The 17,504-nt window shown below is 47.4% G+C and overlaps 1 protein-coding gene across 5 annotated transcripts; it reads left to right on the top strand.

The window, feature by feature from the left end:
* The first annotated feature begins 1,400 nt into the window (after positions 1 to 1,400).
* POLR3H (RNA polymerase III subunit H) lies at positions 1,401 to 17,245 on the top strand. Of its 5 annotated transcripts, none has more exons than XM_075936114.1 (7): positions 1,416 to 1,667; positions 4,282 to 4,413; positions 7,640 to 7,736; positions 10,585 to 10,671; positions 13,743 to 13,806; positions 14,806 to 15,013; positions 15,666 to 17,245. In XM_075936114.1, the coding sequence occupies exons 2-7, from the start codon at positions 4,303 to 4,305 to the stop codon at positions 15,717 to 15,719; spliced, it is 621 nt and encodes a 206-aa protein (XP_075792229.1). In that variant the 5' UTR covers positions 1,416 to 1,667; positions 4,282 to 4,302; the 3' UTR covers positions 15,720 to 17,245. The 5 variants fall into 5 exon arrangements, with proteins under 5 accessions (XP_075792251.1, XP_075792229.1, XP_075792222.1 ...); XM_075936107.1 differs by having other exon boundaries at positions 1,421 to 1,715; XM_075936136.1 differs by lacking the exon at positions 10,585 to 10,671 and having other exon boundaries at positions 1,401 to 1,715.
* Positions 17,246 to 17,504: the final 259 nt, after the last annotated feature.

Below are 17,504 nucleotides of genomic sequence, written 5' to 3' on the forward strand. Positions count from 1 at the left end.
TAGCAAACACTGTGACATGTTGAAGTTATGGCAGCATAAATAAAATAAACTGAATTTATTAGCAAAATAAATCACACAAAAGAACACTGCACTGGTTATAGGCATGGAATAAGCACACTGGGCTCAGCACACTGGGCATCACGTTACTGACCTTGCTCATTATGTACCCAACCTTCCCCCCAACGCAAACTTCTGCCTGGATTAAAGTGTTGGAGAACACTTTAATCCATTAACACTCATTAATGGATCTCCAAGTCACCGTATTGTTTCAGACCAATTCCACAAGCCAAATACAGGGAAGGATTGGAACTTAACTTCATTTACAAGTTTAATTCTTATGCAAATGGATGAACAGGGACATCAGCTGGCTGGCACACTACCTTCCACATCTGAATGACTTAACCAACCAACCCAACAATGGAGGTGCTAATTGTTCTTATCAGCCTCTTGAAATTATTTGAACCATCTACTCCAGTGGTCCCCAAGGGTGCCTGTGGTTACCATGGCACCCGCCAGGGCATTTATGTGCGCCCACCTAATGACCGGGGCTGGCCCGAGCCATTCTTGCGTACCGGGCCCCGGGCGCATGCGCGGCCCCAAAAGGTTGGGGACCACTGATCTACTCACTATCTCTCTTTTTTCTTTACCCAGCCTTTTGTCTTTTTTCCCCCCCTCTTCCCTTATTTATTCTTGGATCTGGACTTTTAACACTCCAGTCATCTGAAGAAGTGGGTTGCGCCCACAGAAGCTCATGATACCATCTACACGTTTTGTTAGTCTTTAAAGTCTACCAGAGTATTTGTTGTTTGTAAGTGTATTGTACATGTTTTGTTCGTCTTTTAGGTGGTACTAACTACTCTATGTGTTGTTTTTTTAAAGTTTTTCCGGTTACAGACTAACTGGGCTACCCCTCTGACGCGTTTGTATATTGCTTGTCTTTGGGAACTGCATCTAACTAGCACCAGGGGACCCTGTTGCTCCTACAATTACTGTCTCACAGCTGCCTAAGCCCAGCCTCCATTGTGTCCGTTTATTTCAATGGTAAATATTTCTTCACCCCCCCCCCCCCCCCGCAAAAAAATTACTGAGCTAGAGGGGCCTGTAATTTGTTTTCCTGTGGCCTAGCGAGGTCCCCTCCCCGTGGCTGGGTCAGCCACAGCCCTGGCGTGGCTCCCCGCGCGCTGCCCTGCCACACCCCCCCGGCGGGTGACACGTGGGGGCGGCAGCTGCTCTGTTGACAGTGCAACGCGGGCGGAGACAGCCTGGCTGCCGGGGCCGACCCCGCCCGAGACACTTCTCGCCCCGCCCCGCACGCACGTTTCCGGCTCCCCCAGCCGGCACCAGCGCGGAGGGAGGGGGCGGGGCTAGCTCGTGGCGTGGCTGCCCCAGCCTGGCGCCCGCGAGACTGGGAGGCGGGGGACGAACGTGCTGGGTCCAGGGGCAAAAGGACGCAACCTCGCGCCAGCTCCACCACGGAGCTAGGCCCGGCTCGGGGCACCCCTTGGTCATCTGCTAAACTCCATGTGTCAATCAGCCCATTCGGCCCGCCCCTGAAAGGCGATTGGCCCACGCACCGGAAGTCACCTGGCTAGTAGCTGGGAGGCAGCCGCGGCGTGCGGGACTATCTGCTGCCGGGGCTGGGCGCTGCTTATTGGCACGTGGGACAGGTCGGTGCGGGGGATGTCAAAGAGGCAGGCTGCTTGGGGAGAAACCAGGTTGGTCGTCCGGCAACTGCCGGTGTATCCCGCCATGCATTGCGGCATCATAGAGTCCAGTCTCGCTGGAGGGCCGCCCGCGGGTTCCTTAGTAACCCTGGAACGGGGGGAGGGGGGGGGAATGGATGTTCATGCTGGGTCACGTGACTGGGGGGAGCTCGGGTCCGCGCGCTCTGACTCCGGGCCGTTAACGCCGTTGCGCTGCACGAGCCCAGCTGTCCCGGCGACCCTGCCCGGCGAGGCTGAGGCTGGTAGCGGGGCCCGGTCGTAGCGGCTTCCCCGCTGCGGGGCATCGCCAGGGCTCGCCCTGCCCAGCGACCCCTCCAGTGCAGCTGGGGAGTGTTCCCCGCTTGTGCCACGTGCCCGGGGCTGAAGTGAAACCCTCAGGCTATTACACTGGCCTGTGCTTTTGCCAAGAGCATCCGTGCCAGTGTAGATGCTCTCTTGCGCAAGAAAGCTCTGATGGCCATTTTAGCCATTGGGCTTTCCTGTGCAAGTAATTCATGTTGCCTGTCTACACTGGCCTCTTGCACAAGAACAGTTGCACAAGAGGGCTTATCCCTGAGCGGGCGCGAGAAGCCCTGATTTCACACATTAGAGCGTCAGTGTACGTGCGCAAGAACTCCCCGCCAGTGTAGATAGGCAGCAAGTTTTGGCGCAAAAGCAATTGCTTTTGCGCAAGATTATGCCAATGTAGACACAACCTCAGAGTGACGGGCTCAGTGCCCTCTTCACCCATGGGTCTGACTCAAAAACTTGTGCCAGGCTGCACTGGCAGCGACCCCTTATTCTTGCCATGTTCCATATTTCTCAAGGTGCCACGTGCCTGGGGAAATAATTTAAAAAGTCCCTAATAAGGGGAAAACAAGGTTTTTGCTATTCCACTTAAAGGTGAGTGGGGTGTGGAAGGGCGTGAAAAAGAGGCAGATGCCTCAAGACTTGGCAATTTAAAGGGGCCCAGGGCTTCTGTCCACTGGCATTGCTACCTCCGAAGCAGTCAGATCTCTGAGCCCTTTAAATTGCTGCTAGGGCCCTGGAGGTACACACCTTTTTCTCTTTGAAGTCTGTTCTTGAAGTTTTTTTGTTGCAGGATGGCTACCTTTAAATCTGCTACTCTGTGTCCAGGGAGATTGAAGTGTTCTCCTACAGGTTCATTCATCTGCACATCTACCAATGTAATATATGCCATCATGTTTCAGCAATACCCCTCTGCTATATACATCGGCCAAACTGGACAGTCCCTATGTAAAAGAATAAATGGACACAAATCAGATATCAGGAATGGCAATGTACAAAAACCTGTAGGAGAACACGTCAATCTCCCTGGACACACAGTAGCAGATTTAAAGGTAGCCATCCTGCAACAAAAAAAACTTCAAGAACAGACTTCAAAGAGAAACTGCTGAGCTACAGTTCATTTGCAAATTTGACACCATCGTTTTAGGATTAAACAAAGACTGAATGGCTAGCCAACTACAAAAGCAGTTTCTCCTCTCATGGTGTTCATACCTCCACATCAGCTGCTAGGAGTGGGCCTCATCCTCCCTGACTGAATTGACCTCGTTATCTCTTGTCTTACTCTTGATTGGAACTCTTTTCTTATGCCTGTATATTTATACCTGCCTCTGGAATTTCCACTACATGCATCTGACAAAGTGGGTCTTTGCCCATGAAAGCTTATGCTCCAATAAATCTGTTAGTCTATAAGGTGCCACAGGACTCCTCATCGCTTTTTCAGATTCAGACTAACACGGCTACCCCTCTGATAGATGAGCTAAGAACCACCCAACCAACCCCCCTTCTAATCATGCTCTCTCAGGAGATCTTCCTTTCAAAGCCAGCAGAGGGCATAATTCCTCTCTAACACTTGGTCTTGTCTTATGGATATATCCTCAGCATTGAAGATGAGCTCTTTCTGAGCTGTCATGTTATTTGTATTAGTATTGTGCTTAGGAGCCCTGTTGCTAGGCACTGCACTGTGAAGAAAAGATGTTGCTTGACCGGAAGAGCCCATGACTATATAGGATTGAGCTGGAGACTTGAATGGAAAAACAGAAAGTTATTAGTTGGGGTTCACTGTGCAGAACCTCTAACCAAGTAAGTCTTAAGGATCATTTTGCTGCATAGCTGAATCACCTTTTTTTAATTGAAACTGCCAGATTTTATAAACATTCCATGAGAATGAAATGTCTACAGTGCAGAGACCAAACAATTTCCCAGACACCTCATCCAACTGGAGCTGTTAGGGAGATTCTGGGCCCACACTGATCTGAAAGAGTTTTATCTCATGTTTTATCTAGAGTACTGAGCCTTGGCCTGCATATAGAGAGCTCTCCTCACTAAGCATCATTAGCTGTGCCAACAGGAGCATGCTCCTGTCAGCGTAGTTGCATGTATACTGGGGGATTTGCCAGTATAGCTGTGTCAGCTATCTAGTGTGATATGTATGTGACTTCTTTCACCCCTCTTCCCCACACACACACCCATGATTTCTAGCGAACATAGCTATGCTAGCAAAACTTTGTAGTGTGAACCACCTTATTGGCCCTCTGCTCTCTTTCTCCAGGAACTCTTGCTACTAGCCACCATGTTTGTTTTAGTGGAGATGATGGATACGGTACGGATTCCTCCCTGGCAGTTTGAAATGAAACTCAATGATTCCATTACTGAAGAGCTAAATAAGAAGTTAGCTAACAAGGTAAAACTTAAAGCACTGGTCATGTCAACGAGAATTCTGTGTAGCTGTGGGTGACAGTGTAAGCAGCAGAAAATTAAATTCAGAATGGCTTGTATATGAGGAACATTACAAAGACTGAAAACTATGTATACAACCATCATACAAAGGATAATGACCAACAATGTTGAGTTGGAGAAGGTGATGGCTCTGGTGTTATTTAATGTGACTTCAAATTATGGAGAACAAGGAGGGGAAGAGCACAGTAGTGATATTCTGAAGGAATACTGAACTGAGAAGGATGCCCCGTGGGGCAGACAAATCATGAATTAAACTTACAGTAGTTGGCAGGAGTAGAAAGTAGGAATAAGAGACTCAGCCTTGTACATCTTGGAGGAAGGAAGTACCTTGAAAACAATAATGTTGAAAAGTAACAATCGGATGCTCGTATCTAGCTGCTGTGCACTAAACACTTGAAATGTGATCTGACAACAAAAAAGCTGATGAGATTTGATGCAGCATATAAAAAGGCATCATACCAAATACCAGGGGTTGCCAAGATTTAACTTATTCACTTCTATTTACAGATCTGTGTGCTGGGGGGAGGAAGGGACAGGGACAGGCTGGGTACGGTGACCATATTTTCTGAACCAGCTGCAGCTAGGAAGAATAGTTTAATTTATCAAACAGATTAAGTGTTTTAACTTTCTCATGTTAGTTTATTAAACTTTATTTAAAATGAAGTAAACTATTAATTTATGTCCAACACAAAAGATTTCCATGTTTTTTCTTTATGGCAGGTATGGGGATACTTTTTTGGGTTGGGGGTCACTGACCCACAGAAAAATCAGTTGGGGACCACACAAGTGAGAAGCGCAAAAAAAAAAAAAACCCTCAACCCTCACTGATGTGGCCCCCAACTGAGACACCTCACTCCTCTGGCACTCCAGCCCCAGGGGGTGAGGGAAAGGGACAGGGAGGACTGAGGTTCAGGGCTTCTCATAGGTCAGAATTACTTTTCTGGGGTTCCAGAGTTAGTGGATTTTGTGGACCCCCTTAGGCTCTGGGGTGGGGACAAAAATGAGGGGCTCAATGTGCAGGACAGGGCTGCCAGAGAGTGGGATAGAGATTCAGTAGCTGGGCAGGAGGGGAAGTGAGGAGAGCAGGATTTGGAAGGGAGTTTGGGGGCAGGAGACGGTGCGGGTACAAGAGCGGGTTTGGGAATGGAAGGGGGTTAGGGGAGTAACGCAGAAAAAGTGAGAGGGTGAGAATGGAGCCAAATAGCTAGTTGGGGAGGGAGGCAAAGAAGTGGGGAGTAAAGGAAAGTGCAATTTCTGGAAAGTAGAATTATATAACAACCCCCCACATCTTCCCTCTGCTCCAGCCTTGCTTCCCTCAACCCCATCATCCTTCCCCCACCTGATCCCTTGCACTGCCCCATGCCCCTCAGTGCAACACCTGCCCCCGCATCCTCCTTTACCCTCCCACCCGCACATCCCTGTGCCCCCAGCGTCCACACCGATAGGTCAGCAGCTCTGGGATGAGCAGTACTGGGGCGAGGAGGGGCCGGAGGAATGAGGACAGAGTCACTTCTCTGCCCAGCCCAGCCCAGCCCTTTGCCGGGGTTCGCCCCTCACCTGAAGGCTGCAGCTCTTGGGCTGGAGTGGGCAGAGCCTGGGGCTGCTCGGGGCTGGTTCCAGCCCTGCCAGGTGCAGCAGGATGCTGGAGAAGAGGCTATCTTCTCCTCCTCCCCCCCGCAGGGAGTAGCTTGGCATAGCCTGGGGCCAGGTGCCCCAGGGAGGCAGCAGCTTGTGACCAGCCTCCCTGCCCTGTATCTGCAGAGCAGCTCCAGCTCCGCCACCTCTCCAAGCAGAGTGTTAACTCCTTAGTTCCTGGGAGCTTCATGCCCAGGCTGGACTGGCAGCCCCAGGGACGTGGAGCCCAGTGCGGGGTCATACTGCCCATTCTGCTTGTGGGGTCACCCTGGCCCCTACATACTCATGCCTTCCCCCTGGCCCTCCTGGCTTGCCCTTCCAACAGGAAGCCCTCAAGTCTCCAGCTGCTGCAGGGGAGGGGGCGGCTGAACTCCCTCTGCGCGTGCCACTCAAAATTGGCTCACATGCCACTTATTGCATGTGTGCCGTAGGTTGCTGACCCCTGTCAAAATCCGTAGACACAACATCAGAACTATGGTTAGAATGTAGAATTCAGTTCTACTTAGGTAACTGAAGGGAATTCAGAGAAGACCAGCAAGAATGATCAGGAGCTATGAAGACTGACTTTTATGGAAGTATTAAATATGTCTCACTTGGCCATTAGTGGCTTAAGATGAGATGATAGCTACAAGTGTTTGAAGAACAGAGAGTAGGAAAGTTCAGGATTTCTGTATGTTGGGGAATGAACAGGAATAAAGGTAAACAAAGCAGAACTGAACATCAGAAAAGATTTTTGATAGGAGGAGCATAGGAGGAGCAAACTCCTAAAGGAATGGCAGAAGCCAGCCCCGTTTTTGGGACACTTAATATGTTGTAAGGGTTTGTGGGAATGCATAAGAAGTCTCTTCTATTTGTAATTTGGATTGCTAGGCAGCCCCAAGCCCCTAAGATATACCGGCATCTTTAATATTTTCACTATTCTGTTATAATATAGACTAGCTCCTTCTGATCTGAGTATTCCCTGATGGGTCTACTATTAATGATGGATGCATCATGATTGGGGCAGGAGGTTTTCTTCACCTGCCCTGACAATCTTCATGACTTCTGAATGAAGCGCATCTCTTGCAGAAAGAGATTCTAGGGCATGATTACCCAGCAAGGGGTGTTTCTGGCCTTTGGAAGAGCTAATTCTGGATATGCTATTTTCTCATCTAGTAGGGTGATATTTATCTAAGCCACTCATGAGACTCGCTTCTCCCATTTTGGGCAGCCACCTAAAAGGCTCAAGTTGCAGCAGTTATGTCTTGAGTAAGTCAACATGTGCCTTCCCATGCCTGTAAGACAGCTAGAATGGTCCCTAGAAGGTGGAGTATGCATTGTATTTTCCCCCACAAGAGCTGAGGTATGCACCTGTACAGTGCTTTGATCTGTGGACAAATCTCTTGTCCAGTTCTTCCTGTGGCAACTCATCTGGTTGGCCATTTGCATAAGCTTCCTGCTTAACTTGTGTGTGAGTAGCATATGTTAGCGATTTGAGGGAATTTATTTATTTTCAGGTTCCAAGGATTTATTGCTTTTGGCTTTCCTCTGAACAGGTTGTGTACAACGTTGGCCTCTGCATCTGTCTGTATGACATCACAAAGCTGGAAGACTCGTACATATTTCCTGGGGATGGTGCCTCGCACACTAAAGGTCTGCTACCACTTTTTCTTAGCTGTGCAGTTCTCAGGATACTCCAGAGTCTCTAGTTAGCATACTAGGAAGGCTAAAGGAATGGTTCAAGGCTCACAATCATAATTCTGCCAAGGTAGAGCTCCCAAGGGGAACATCACAGAATATCACTTGTCCCTGTCAAAGGCAGCTGTTTTCTGTGTGCTCACTGCAACTATAAATTGGCTTACCTGCTCCTACACTCCAACAGACCTTCCTTGTGCTTTGAGCAGAATCACTACAGTGGGAACCACTTGCTGCTAGTTGGATAAAAATGTGAGGAAGGCATCCAACCCCATTCCTTCCTCTTGTGTTCTGCCTGAGGGACTCCTTAGGGTGGGGCTCTAAGGGAGCAGAGTGAAGGTTGTGTTGTGTGGCAAGTATCACCTTATTTGCATTTCCTGGCTTTCTCATGTTTGAAGGTTTTTCCTCTTAGTGCTGATATTTGTGCAAGGGGTCTCAGTGCCACACTTCCTTGTTCTGTAACATTTGCATTTTGAGAACTTGAACTCTCTTGTGCTGGAAGGACAAGAGGTGCACAGGAAACTGAGCACCTGCAACCTGAGTTCTGTATTAACAAAGCTTTTTTTTGCCTAAATAGTTAAGTCAGTTCAGCTGTGTTCCAGAATAGCCACTGGCTTTACCTCCACCCTTTTGCTGGACAAAGAGAACTATTGCAATATCTGTCCCTGGGCACTGGAATAGCCTGCAGTAGAAACTGGATATATGACTCAGGCATGTGTTAAGCTGTAGAAATGATCATACTTCTGAGCACTGCTTGCCACCACTATTAGTAGATAGCATGCAATTGAATAGTTGTGGAACCGCATCACATTTTAGTAGTTACACGACTATTTGATAGTCCCTGGGGGCGGGGCTGGCAGTCACTGCGCTCCTGGCCCCACTGTATCAGAGGCAGCAGTGTGAGGTGGTAGGCAGAAGTCGGTCCAGGATGGGAGCTGGTTTAAAAACTGGCTTCCTGCTCAGACTGGTTTCCACCTGCTGCCCCACACTGCTGCCTCTGATACAGAGACAGGGGCTGCTTCACGACAACCTCCTCTGTTGCCCCTGCCACCTCTAATACAGAGTGCATGTAGATGACAGGATTAACTGATGAGGTCAGGCATATCGGTTAATCGTGTAGTCATCTACATGTTGACATCCCTAACCACCGTCCGGCATTTAATCTATTACAGAAAGCAACCGCACAGCCCTTCTGAAACCCAGAGCATCCCAGTAGCCAGGAGAGTTCCTAGCTAGTAACAAAAGGTTGAGACATCAAAGTTACTTTTCTCACCACAAGCACATTGTCTAAAATTGGCCTCTCCAGATGTGTTCACTTCGTTCCCATCACCAGTTTTATCTGTTTAACTTACACTAGAGAAAGACTTGGTTGGTTAGTTCTGCCTTGCAGAACAACAAAGTTGGGTTATGTTCTGCTTTGCCAATTAGAATAACCAGCCAGGATTTTGGATTCTAGCAGCTTTAATGTGTGAGATGACTACAAAGTCAAAAAATAATCTGTTGGAACCAGTAATCCCCATCCATGCCAATTTCCTTGTATGTTATACTTTTTTACTATCACTTCTTCTATCTTTGTAATTCATAAGGTTTTTGGAACAAGCATCTGTCTCTTTGTGTTGAGTGTCTAGCATACTTACAATGCTCTCACAATCTAATATATAGTAATAAATATTGGTATAAATATTGCTGGGGGAACCTATCTGAAATTCTGTGATGAGAGAATTAAAATTGGTTGTAACTGTACTTTGGAGCAATTTCTCCCATCGCTTCCTGGGCTGGAAAAGCGCCTTTTATAAAAATAAGAAAGTAAATAAGACAGCTTTAAAGATATTTTTAAAATTCGCTTCTGAAATCAAAATGAGAATTTCTCTAAAGTTGAGCCTCTCTGCTATCTAGCATTGCTGTGCACTGTCATCCAACTATTGCATTCCACCTAGGTGCCAGCTGTTTTTCAATGGCAAAGTGCATTATTTAGGCCTGGTCTACACTACAACGGAAGGTCAAAGTAAGATACCCAACTCCAGCTATGTAAATTAATTAGCTGGAATCTAAGTATCTTACAACATTTTTCCGCCGTCCATACAGCAGGCGGCTGACAGGAGCAAATTCTCCCATCCACTTTCCTTACTCCTCGTGAGGAGCAGGAGTATCAGCGTCGACGGGGGCACCCTCTGAGTTCAATTTAGTGGGAAGATAACCACGGCAGCATTGATCTTCTGAATAGTGTAGATGTGCCCTTAGTGTGGTATAGAGGCTTAGGCATTGCCTAGAACTCAAAGGACCTGGGTTCTATTCTTGGCTCTGTGACTGGCCTGCTTGGGGAAGTCACTGCAACTCTCTGTGCCTCGTTTTCCCTGTCTATAAATAGGGATAATTATAATGATCTTTTGAAATGCTCTTAAGATCTTCAGATAAGAGCTTGGTGGTACTTATTTGTAATGTAGTAATGCCCAATAGGAAGAGCAGGGCTCTGTTGTACTTGGGAGAAAGAAGTAGTGTCTGCCACACTTGCTGCTTATTTTTTGTATTGGACTATAAATTTCTCAGAGCAAACAGTTGGGTGGGGAGTGTTACAGTAACAAGGTTACTTACTAAACCAATTACACACACAGCACATGATTCCTAATAACTTAAAAGTATTGTAGAGGTTTGATTGTGCTCCTGTTATTGTTGGCATGGAGCTGAAAGCTGCTAAAGAAACATCGGTTACAAAATTTTGAGGGCATGGGGTAGATTTTCAAATGGCTGTCACTCAAAGGAAATTAAGTATGTGACTTTCTCAGACATGGCATCTGCTTCTTTTCAGTGCATTTCCGGTATGTTGTGTTCCATCCCTTTCTGGATGAAATTCTGATCGGGGAGATTAAAGGCTGCAGTCAGGATGGAGTTCATGGTAAATTGCAACTTCTGATACTAGGGAGACCATAGCTGTCAGGCATTGTTTTGATTCCAGCACCCTAAACTGTGAGACTGATTTGAGACACAGAGATGTTCAACCCTAAGTCATTGTTTTTAGTTTAGCTTGGTCAACAGTAACTAAGTATGACTGTCATCTGACAGGGAACCAGAGTGAAAAGAATATGGAAGCAATTTTAATTAAATTTCTCGTTTCAGGCTGTGGGCCCTCTTTCCTGAGGGGGTTGCCCAGATCCACATGTCTCCTTTATTCAGTTCTATATGTGCATGTTCTGGAAGAGCTGGGATCCACTAGATCAGGGGTCTGCAACCTTTACAAACCAAAGAGCCAGCTTACATCAAAATTCAGAATATGTGGTCAACAAAGAGCTGTTTAAGAATGTCCATTTGCATGACTGAAATTATAAAACTTAATATTATTGATAATTGACATAATGATTAATAATAGCATAAATGAAACATTGTACTCACAGACTTTATTTAATAGGATTTCTGCTACTGCATCTTTTCTCACATTTCTTTGATGTTTACATCGTAACTGGTCAAATCCAACTTCATGCACGCATTCAGGCTGTCTTCTGTCAATCTTATGGCAGGGGGTTAGGGATGTGGGGGTGCAGGATTCTAGGTTGAGGTATATGAGGGACTCGGGGTAGGGGATTTAGGTGTATGATTGGCTCAGGGAGCAAGGTTGGGATGAATGGCGATGCAGGATAGGGATGTAAGCAACCAGGCAAGTAGTAAACTACCCGATAAGCATATGCTTGTTGGGTAATGGAGTCACTACTCAACTAGTTGCTTCCCTCCTCCCCATGGTCTATCAGATGCAGCAAGGGGGGGGGAATAGGAGCCAGTGCTGGGGGAGCCATCTTAAAAGCCAGTTCCCCCCAGCACCATCTCCGCAGGGAGGCAGAGGCACAGTGGGGGATGGGTGCAAGCTGAGAATCAGCTGATTCCTGGCCAATGCCTGGTCCCAGGCTGTGCCTCTGCCTTTTAAGTGGAGTAAGAGCCAGGTGGAGATAACCCTGCTGCGGCTCTGTGGTTTTTCCCCCTTATCAACTAATTGAGTAGATGATAGAATTTCCATTGACTACTCAATTAGCTGATTACATACAATTTAACATCCCTAATGCAGGAGTGTTATGGCAGGGGCATGGGAATGTGGGGGTGCAGGAGTCCGGGTTAAAGTGTATGAGGGGCTCAGGGCAGGTGTTCTGGGTGTATGATGGGCCCAGGGCACAGTGTTGAGGTGTGTGGTGGGAGCAGGAGTGTTGTTGCAGGTGTCTGGGAATGTGGGGCTGTGAAGGGCTCAGGGTAGTGGGTTCAGGGGTATGATGGGCTCAGGGTTAGGGTGTGAGTGGGGGGGGGGGTTACAGGAGTGTTATGATGCTGCAGCCAGATGGGGGGCTTATTAGCCAGGCTTCATTTTTAAATTAAGTAAAATATTATGTCCAACACTCAGGCTGCATCTAGACTGGCATGATTTTGCGCAAATGCTTTTAACGGAAAAGTTTTTCTGTTGAAAGTAATTGCGCAAGAGAGCGTCTATACTGGCATGTGCCTTTGTGCAAAAGATTTGCTTTTGCGCAAAAGCATCCGTGCCAGTGTAGACGCTCTCTTGCGCAAGAAAGCTCCAATGGCCATTTTAGTAATCGGGCTTTCTTGCGCAAGAAATTAACTTGGCTGTCTACGCTGGCCCTCTTGCGCAAGAGGGCTTATCCTGAGTGGGAGCGTCAGAGTATTTGCACAAGAACCACTGATTTTGTATAGTCCAAAGTCAGTGTTCTTGCGCAAATACTCGCGGCCAGTGTAGACAGGCGGCAAGATTTTGCGCAAAAGCAAATGCTTTTGCGCAAAATCTTGGCAGTCTAGACACACCCTAAAAGTTTCAACATGGTCTTTATTTATGGTGGGACGGGGAACCTTTTTTGGGTTGGCAGCCACTAAGCTTGGGTGAGGAAGGCAGTCGTGACATGAGGCATGGGGTTGGGGTGCAGGGGTTTGGATTATGACCTAGAGCAGGGAAGTGGAGTGCAGGGTCAGGGAGGGGTTATGGGCTCAGGAGGGGGGCAGAGGGTTTGGGTTATGTGGAGTACAGGGGCAGAGGGCTGAGGTGCCAGAGGCAGGCTCTGGCTGGGAGACATACCAGTGAGACTCCCAGGCAGCAGCCCAGCACTTTCTCAAGAGCCTGACCTGCTCCTGCACAGGCTGCAGGGCCATGTGCTCTGTGAATAAGAGCCTGAGGGGTGTGCGGGATTGGTGCTTCATGCACTGCCTGTTCCTGAGACAGGCAGCTTCCATTGGCCAGAAACCAGCCAATGGGATTGTGCTGGGGGCAGGAGCAGCTCATGAAGCACCACTGCCCCTTCCCCCTGTTCTTGTAAAAACAAGTGGCTGACAGATGCCTTTCTGAGTGGCTTGCAGGGGTGGGGCAAGCAGGGGAGTCTGTGATGGGGGAGAGGATCCCTGGTGTAGGGGGAGCAAAGAGAGGCTTGGCTTGAGCTTCAATAGACCCATATCTGGCTCCCTAGTGAGCCATATTTGGCTTGCAAGACATAATCCACTAGATTATGCAGGTGGATAAGCTCATTGGCAGATGGGGGCATAAGTTTGTCCTGTCTGGAATTCATTTAACATGGCTTCTGAGAGCCATTTGGTTAAATAAGTATATGTATCCCCATAAGTTACATTGGTTGAAGTTCTCTTGCCTTTCCATAATTACATGCAGCACCTGAGATTGCTCCCCATGGCTGAAATTAGTGGGGAAAAATGTTTACTTTGTGGATTTGACATTACTTAGTTTGTTATGGGTGTCACTATCCTTCCTTGTTTTGAGGGACTCTCAAAGATAAACACTTAAAAGAACAGAAGTGTGGGAGTGTCGAGCTATAGATCTAGTAGGGTTCTTTGTCAGGCAAAATAATAGTTTCTGTACTTCACACTAAAAAAGCCAAAGATTAGATGTCAAGTTGACATTGTACCACTTTACTGTACTCTATTACTGATGGCAAGATCCTTTTCTTCCTAAATTGATCCTTTGCTTTGCAGTTTCTCTTGGGTTCTTCGATGATATTATCATCCCTCCAGAGTCCCTGCAGCAGCCAGCTAAGTTGTATCCTTTAATCATCTGTCACATTGATTTTTTTTTTTAAATAAAGGAGGGAAGTGGCTAGTTTTTAATTATCACCTTAAAACCTTGCATGCCCCACACTGTATAAAGAAGCTCAGTGGCAGCAGCTGGAGCATCATGCCTGGTGCAGTGTCACATTTAAACTAACCCACCAAATGGGTCTTGTTGGGTTACTCTGCCACCTACTAGAAATGAATGGCAAAGTCACCTGAACAGCTGGCTTTTTTCCTACATCCTAGAGCGGCATGGTCAATCATTTTTGATGGGGGGCCACTCCAAGATTTTGGAAAGAGGTTGAGGGCCATACTTATCCATGGTATTAATGGAGGAGGTGCAGGGTCTGGGATGGAGGTTGGGATAAGGATTGAGGTGCAGGAGGGAGAATGGAGTCTGGGAAGGAATTTGGGTGAAGGAGGCATTTGTGGCCTATGGCAAGGGACTGGGATGCAGAGTTTGACTGTGACCTAGGGTAGGAGAGGATTGTGATCTCCGGCAAGAGATAGGGATGCCAGATCTGGGAGGGGCTGGGGTGCCAGAGGCAGGTTCTGGCCAGTAGCCAAGCCAGCCTGCTTGCAGAGCTTAAAATGTTTCTGCCTGCTTGGCCATGTGCTTCAATGAGTAACTGAACAGGAGGGAGGGCAGTTGTGCTTGGTAGCTGCCTGTTATTCATACAGGCAGTTTTCATTGACCAGTTTCTGGCTAAAAACTGGCCAATGGAATTGTGTTTGGGGGCAGGAGCAGCATCTGAATCTTCTCCCCTCCTCCTCATAGTTTTTAAAGAGAGAGCTCCCCACAGCTGGGTTCTGAACCATGTGGGGTTTTAGAGCTATGGTGCAGTTTGAGAAGTGGGTGAAGTGTGAATCCTGCATTCAAACAATGAGCCTCCTACCTTGAGGCTCTCGGGGAGAATGGGCTGTTGAGTGGGGAAAATCACTGAAGTTTCACAATCTGTTTTACTGCCTTGACTCTTGAACTGGCCAGCGATGAAGCAGAGCAGGTCTGGGTGTGGGAGTATGAGACAGAAGAAGGGGCTCATGACCTGTACATGGACACAGGGGAGGAGATCCGCTTCCGGGTAGTGGATGAGAGCTTTATTGACACATCCCCAACAGGTCCATGCTCCACAGAGGCCTCCACCTCTGGTGCCACAGAGGAGGTGCAGAAGAAGGAGGCACCCTACACTCTTGTGGTAAGTATGTGTAATTCACACTGCATTGAAGAAGGCTGTGGCATTTTAAAGAGACAGTCTCCCTTCCCCAAGTAGCTTACCCTCCAAATCAGAGAGAATACTGTAAAGGATGACAAAGGTGAGGGATGAGGTTGAGCTCCACTTTATTAAATATGTATCTGGTGTTTGTCAGTGTAATATGTTGGTATGGAGTTCTGAGGAGGGGCTGAAAGTTGAATGAGGTTGCCTTGTGCACATGGAACAGAAGCGCACCTAGTGCTGCACAATAACCTTGTGCCCAACCATCTCTTCCCCCAAAGAACTTACAATTTAAAGGCCTGTGCACAGCAGAAAGGCAAGACTCTAAATTAGTGCTGTCAGTCCCTAACACTGCACCTTATTGAGTGGCCTATTTTGTCTAGGCCTGTGATTCTTTGCCTTCAAGTGACACTCTGCCCCAAAACAATATGAGCCAGGTCCAGAGAAGGCTGGACCTCTGAGGGTTATTGTGAGACAGGGAGGAAAGAGGAGGATTCCAATAGAAACCCCAGATATTCTCCCCTCTTTTAAATACCCAGTTGATTGCTAAGTTGGATCAAAGATTCACTTCTGGCTATTTGCCTCTGAACTTTCTTAAATTCTCATCTCCTTCTTTTGCCTTCTCTCTGGACAGGGATCCATCAGTGAGCCTGGCCTGGGCCTCCTCTCGTGGTGGACAAACAGTTAGCAGCAGTCAGAACTTGCTCTGCGTGGAACCTATGGGATGGATGCTTTCAGGGATTGCAGGAGTCATCTGGTGCATCACTTCCCTCTGGACATTGAACAAGAATGCAGGGATTCCATGTTACTGTCTTTGCTCCCCACCAGGTTGAGCTGGCATCTGTCAAGAAATACCTCCATTACAACTGTACAAGTGAAGCTACAGGCACATAAGCCCAGCAGCCACAAACTCATCTGGGACTTTATCTAGGATGTCAGCAGAATTGGGGTCAAATGCCAAAGTCAGTCTCTGCTGTCTTGGAAAAAAGCAATCTAAGTTAGTGTAGTGGCAGGTCAGGGGGCTGCTGTCTGGCCAGAAGAAACTGGTCATTTCCTACCACACCTAGTCTCGAGAGATGTAATTAAGTATAAGCAAGAGTCTGTCTCCTTAACACAGAAGAGGGACATGCTGCTCTCTCAATAGGAGAGGAAACTGCAAAGTATGGAAGAGATGCACTGGCTCCTAAGCCATTGTAAACCCTGGTGCTGAAAGGATGGGGAAGGCTCAGAGCTGTGGCAGGTATGGGGATACCACCTGTAGAGGAGGATTCACTGCACTATGAGGGAATTGCAGTTCTATTATGTGAATTGCTACAATGATGGAAGGATGTCTGCTTATTAGGAAGCAATTTAGCTGGTGTTTTTAATCCTTTGCTGTCTTCTGAAAGCAACTCCCTGAGATGATGCTGGAGTGAGATGCTCTGTTACAGTGGATGGCCTGTGGTCTGATGCAAAATAAGCTCAATTCTACTGGTGGCTTGACTGAATTTTTTTTTAAGAGGAAAAAGAGACCCTAGTGCTGGGTAAGGCCATGCTTCCAGTCCCTTATGGGGGAGGGGCAAGACTAGTATTAATACTAGATGAATACATGTTAATTCCTAGCCACACACAACCCAGCCTCCTGCAGCTTGGGTGACTTGCTTCATCTTAATGCAGATACTTTCTGGCATTTAGTTAAGAGAAGCAACATTAAACATGCAGGGCCTAGAGCCAGCATGATGTGTTATGCATGATTAAATAGCAGCCATTTTAGGGGGCTAGAATGCTATTGGATGTTACTACTGCTGACCTCAAAGTATGAAAGCAAAGCTTAAGTCACTGGAACCATTCCTACAGTATAATTTCAGCCCTTTAATTCTAAGCATGGCTACTGCTGGTTTAGATTTTAATCAAAGCAGTCTAGAATTCATCTTGTCTCAGCCATCCGAGCCCATCAAGTTCCATCTATGCTGTTGCCAAGTTTCTCTAATGTAGTACTGACCAAACATTGCTTGTCATTCTAACAGGGCTGCTAATGGGAAAGAAAAGTAGGGTATTTTACAGAACTTCCTAGCCTGGAGTACAGGAAAAACAGATTAAGCATGTACTAGGAATAGGCTTCAAAGAGAAAATGCTCTTCACCCACTCCTCTCTGTAGTTTAAGGGACATTGGCTATATGAAAACTATGGAATCCAAGCAGTCTAACCAATAAAAAACTACTGCTGCTGTTTGTTCATGGCCACATGCAGTGAATGAAACTATGAGCAAGTTACAGCCCTGCCTGTGCTGTTTTACTTCCTCTTCCCCTTTGAGTTCTAATGCTAGATTGGTAAGTCACAGGTAGGTTATGCACAGTAAGTTAAACTCACAGGGCTCAGTGTCCCACAGACAGGGGCTGGTGCCCTGCCATGCTGCTGCCTCTAATAGAGGCAGCAGGGTCTGTGTGGGGAGCTGGTTTTTAAACTGACTCCCCTCAAGGAGAAGCTCTCCCTA

Source organism: Pelodiscus sinensis, chromosome 1, assembly GCF_049634645.1.
Source record: "Pelodiscus sinensis isolate JC-2024 chromosome 1, ASM4963464v1, whole genome shotgun sequence".
In the NCBI taxonomy this organism is placed as follows: Eukaryota; Metazoa; Chordata; order Testudines; family Trionychidae; genus Pelodiscus; species Pelodiscus sinensis.

What these genes read in the sequence shown, in the direction of transcription:
- POLR3H (XM_075936114.1), top strand. Translation starts at nt 4,303, where the DNA reads ATGTTTGTTTTAGTGGAGATGATGGATACGGTACGGATTCCTCCCTGG. An exon ending in CTGCAGCAGCCAGCTAAGTT is followed by an intron (nt 13,807 to 14,805) that starts GTATCCTTTAAT and finishes TGAACTGGCCAG; the next exon opens with CGATGAAGCAGAGCAGGTCT. An exon ending in AGGCACCCTACACTCTTGTG is followed by an intron (nt 15,014 to 15,665) that starts GTAAGTATGTGT and finishes CTCTCTGGACAG; the next exon opens with GGATCCATCAGTGAGCCTGG.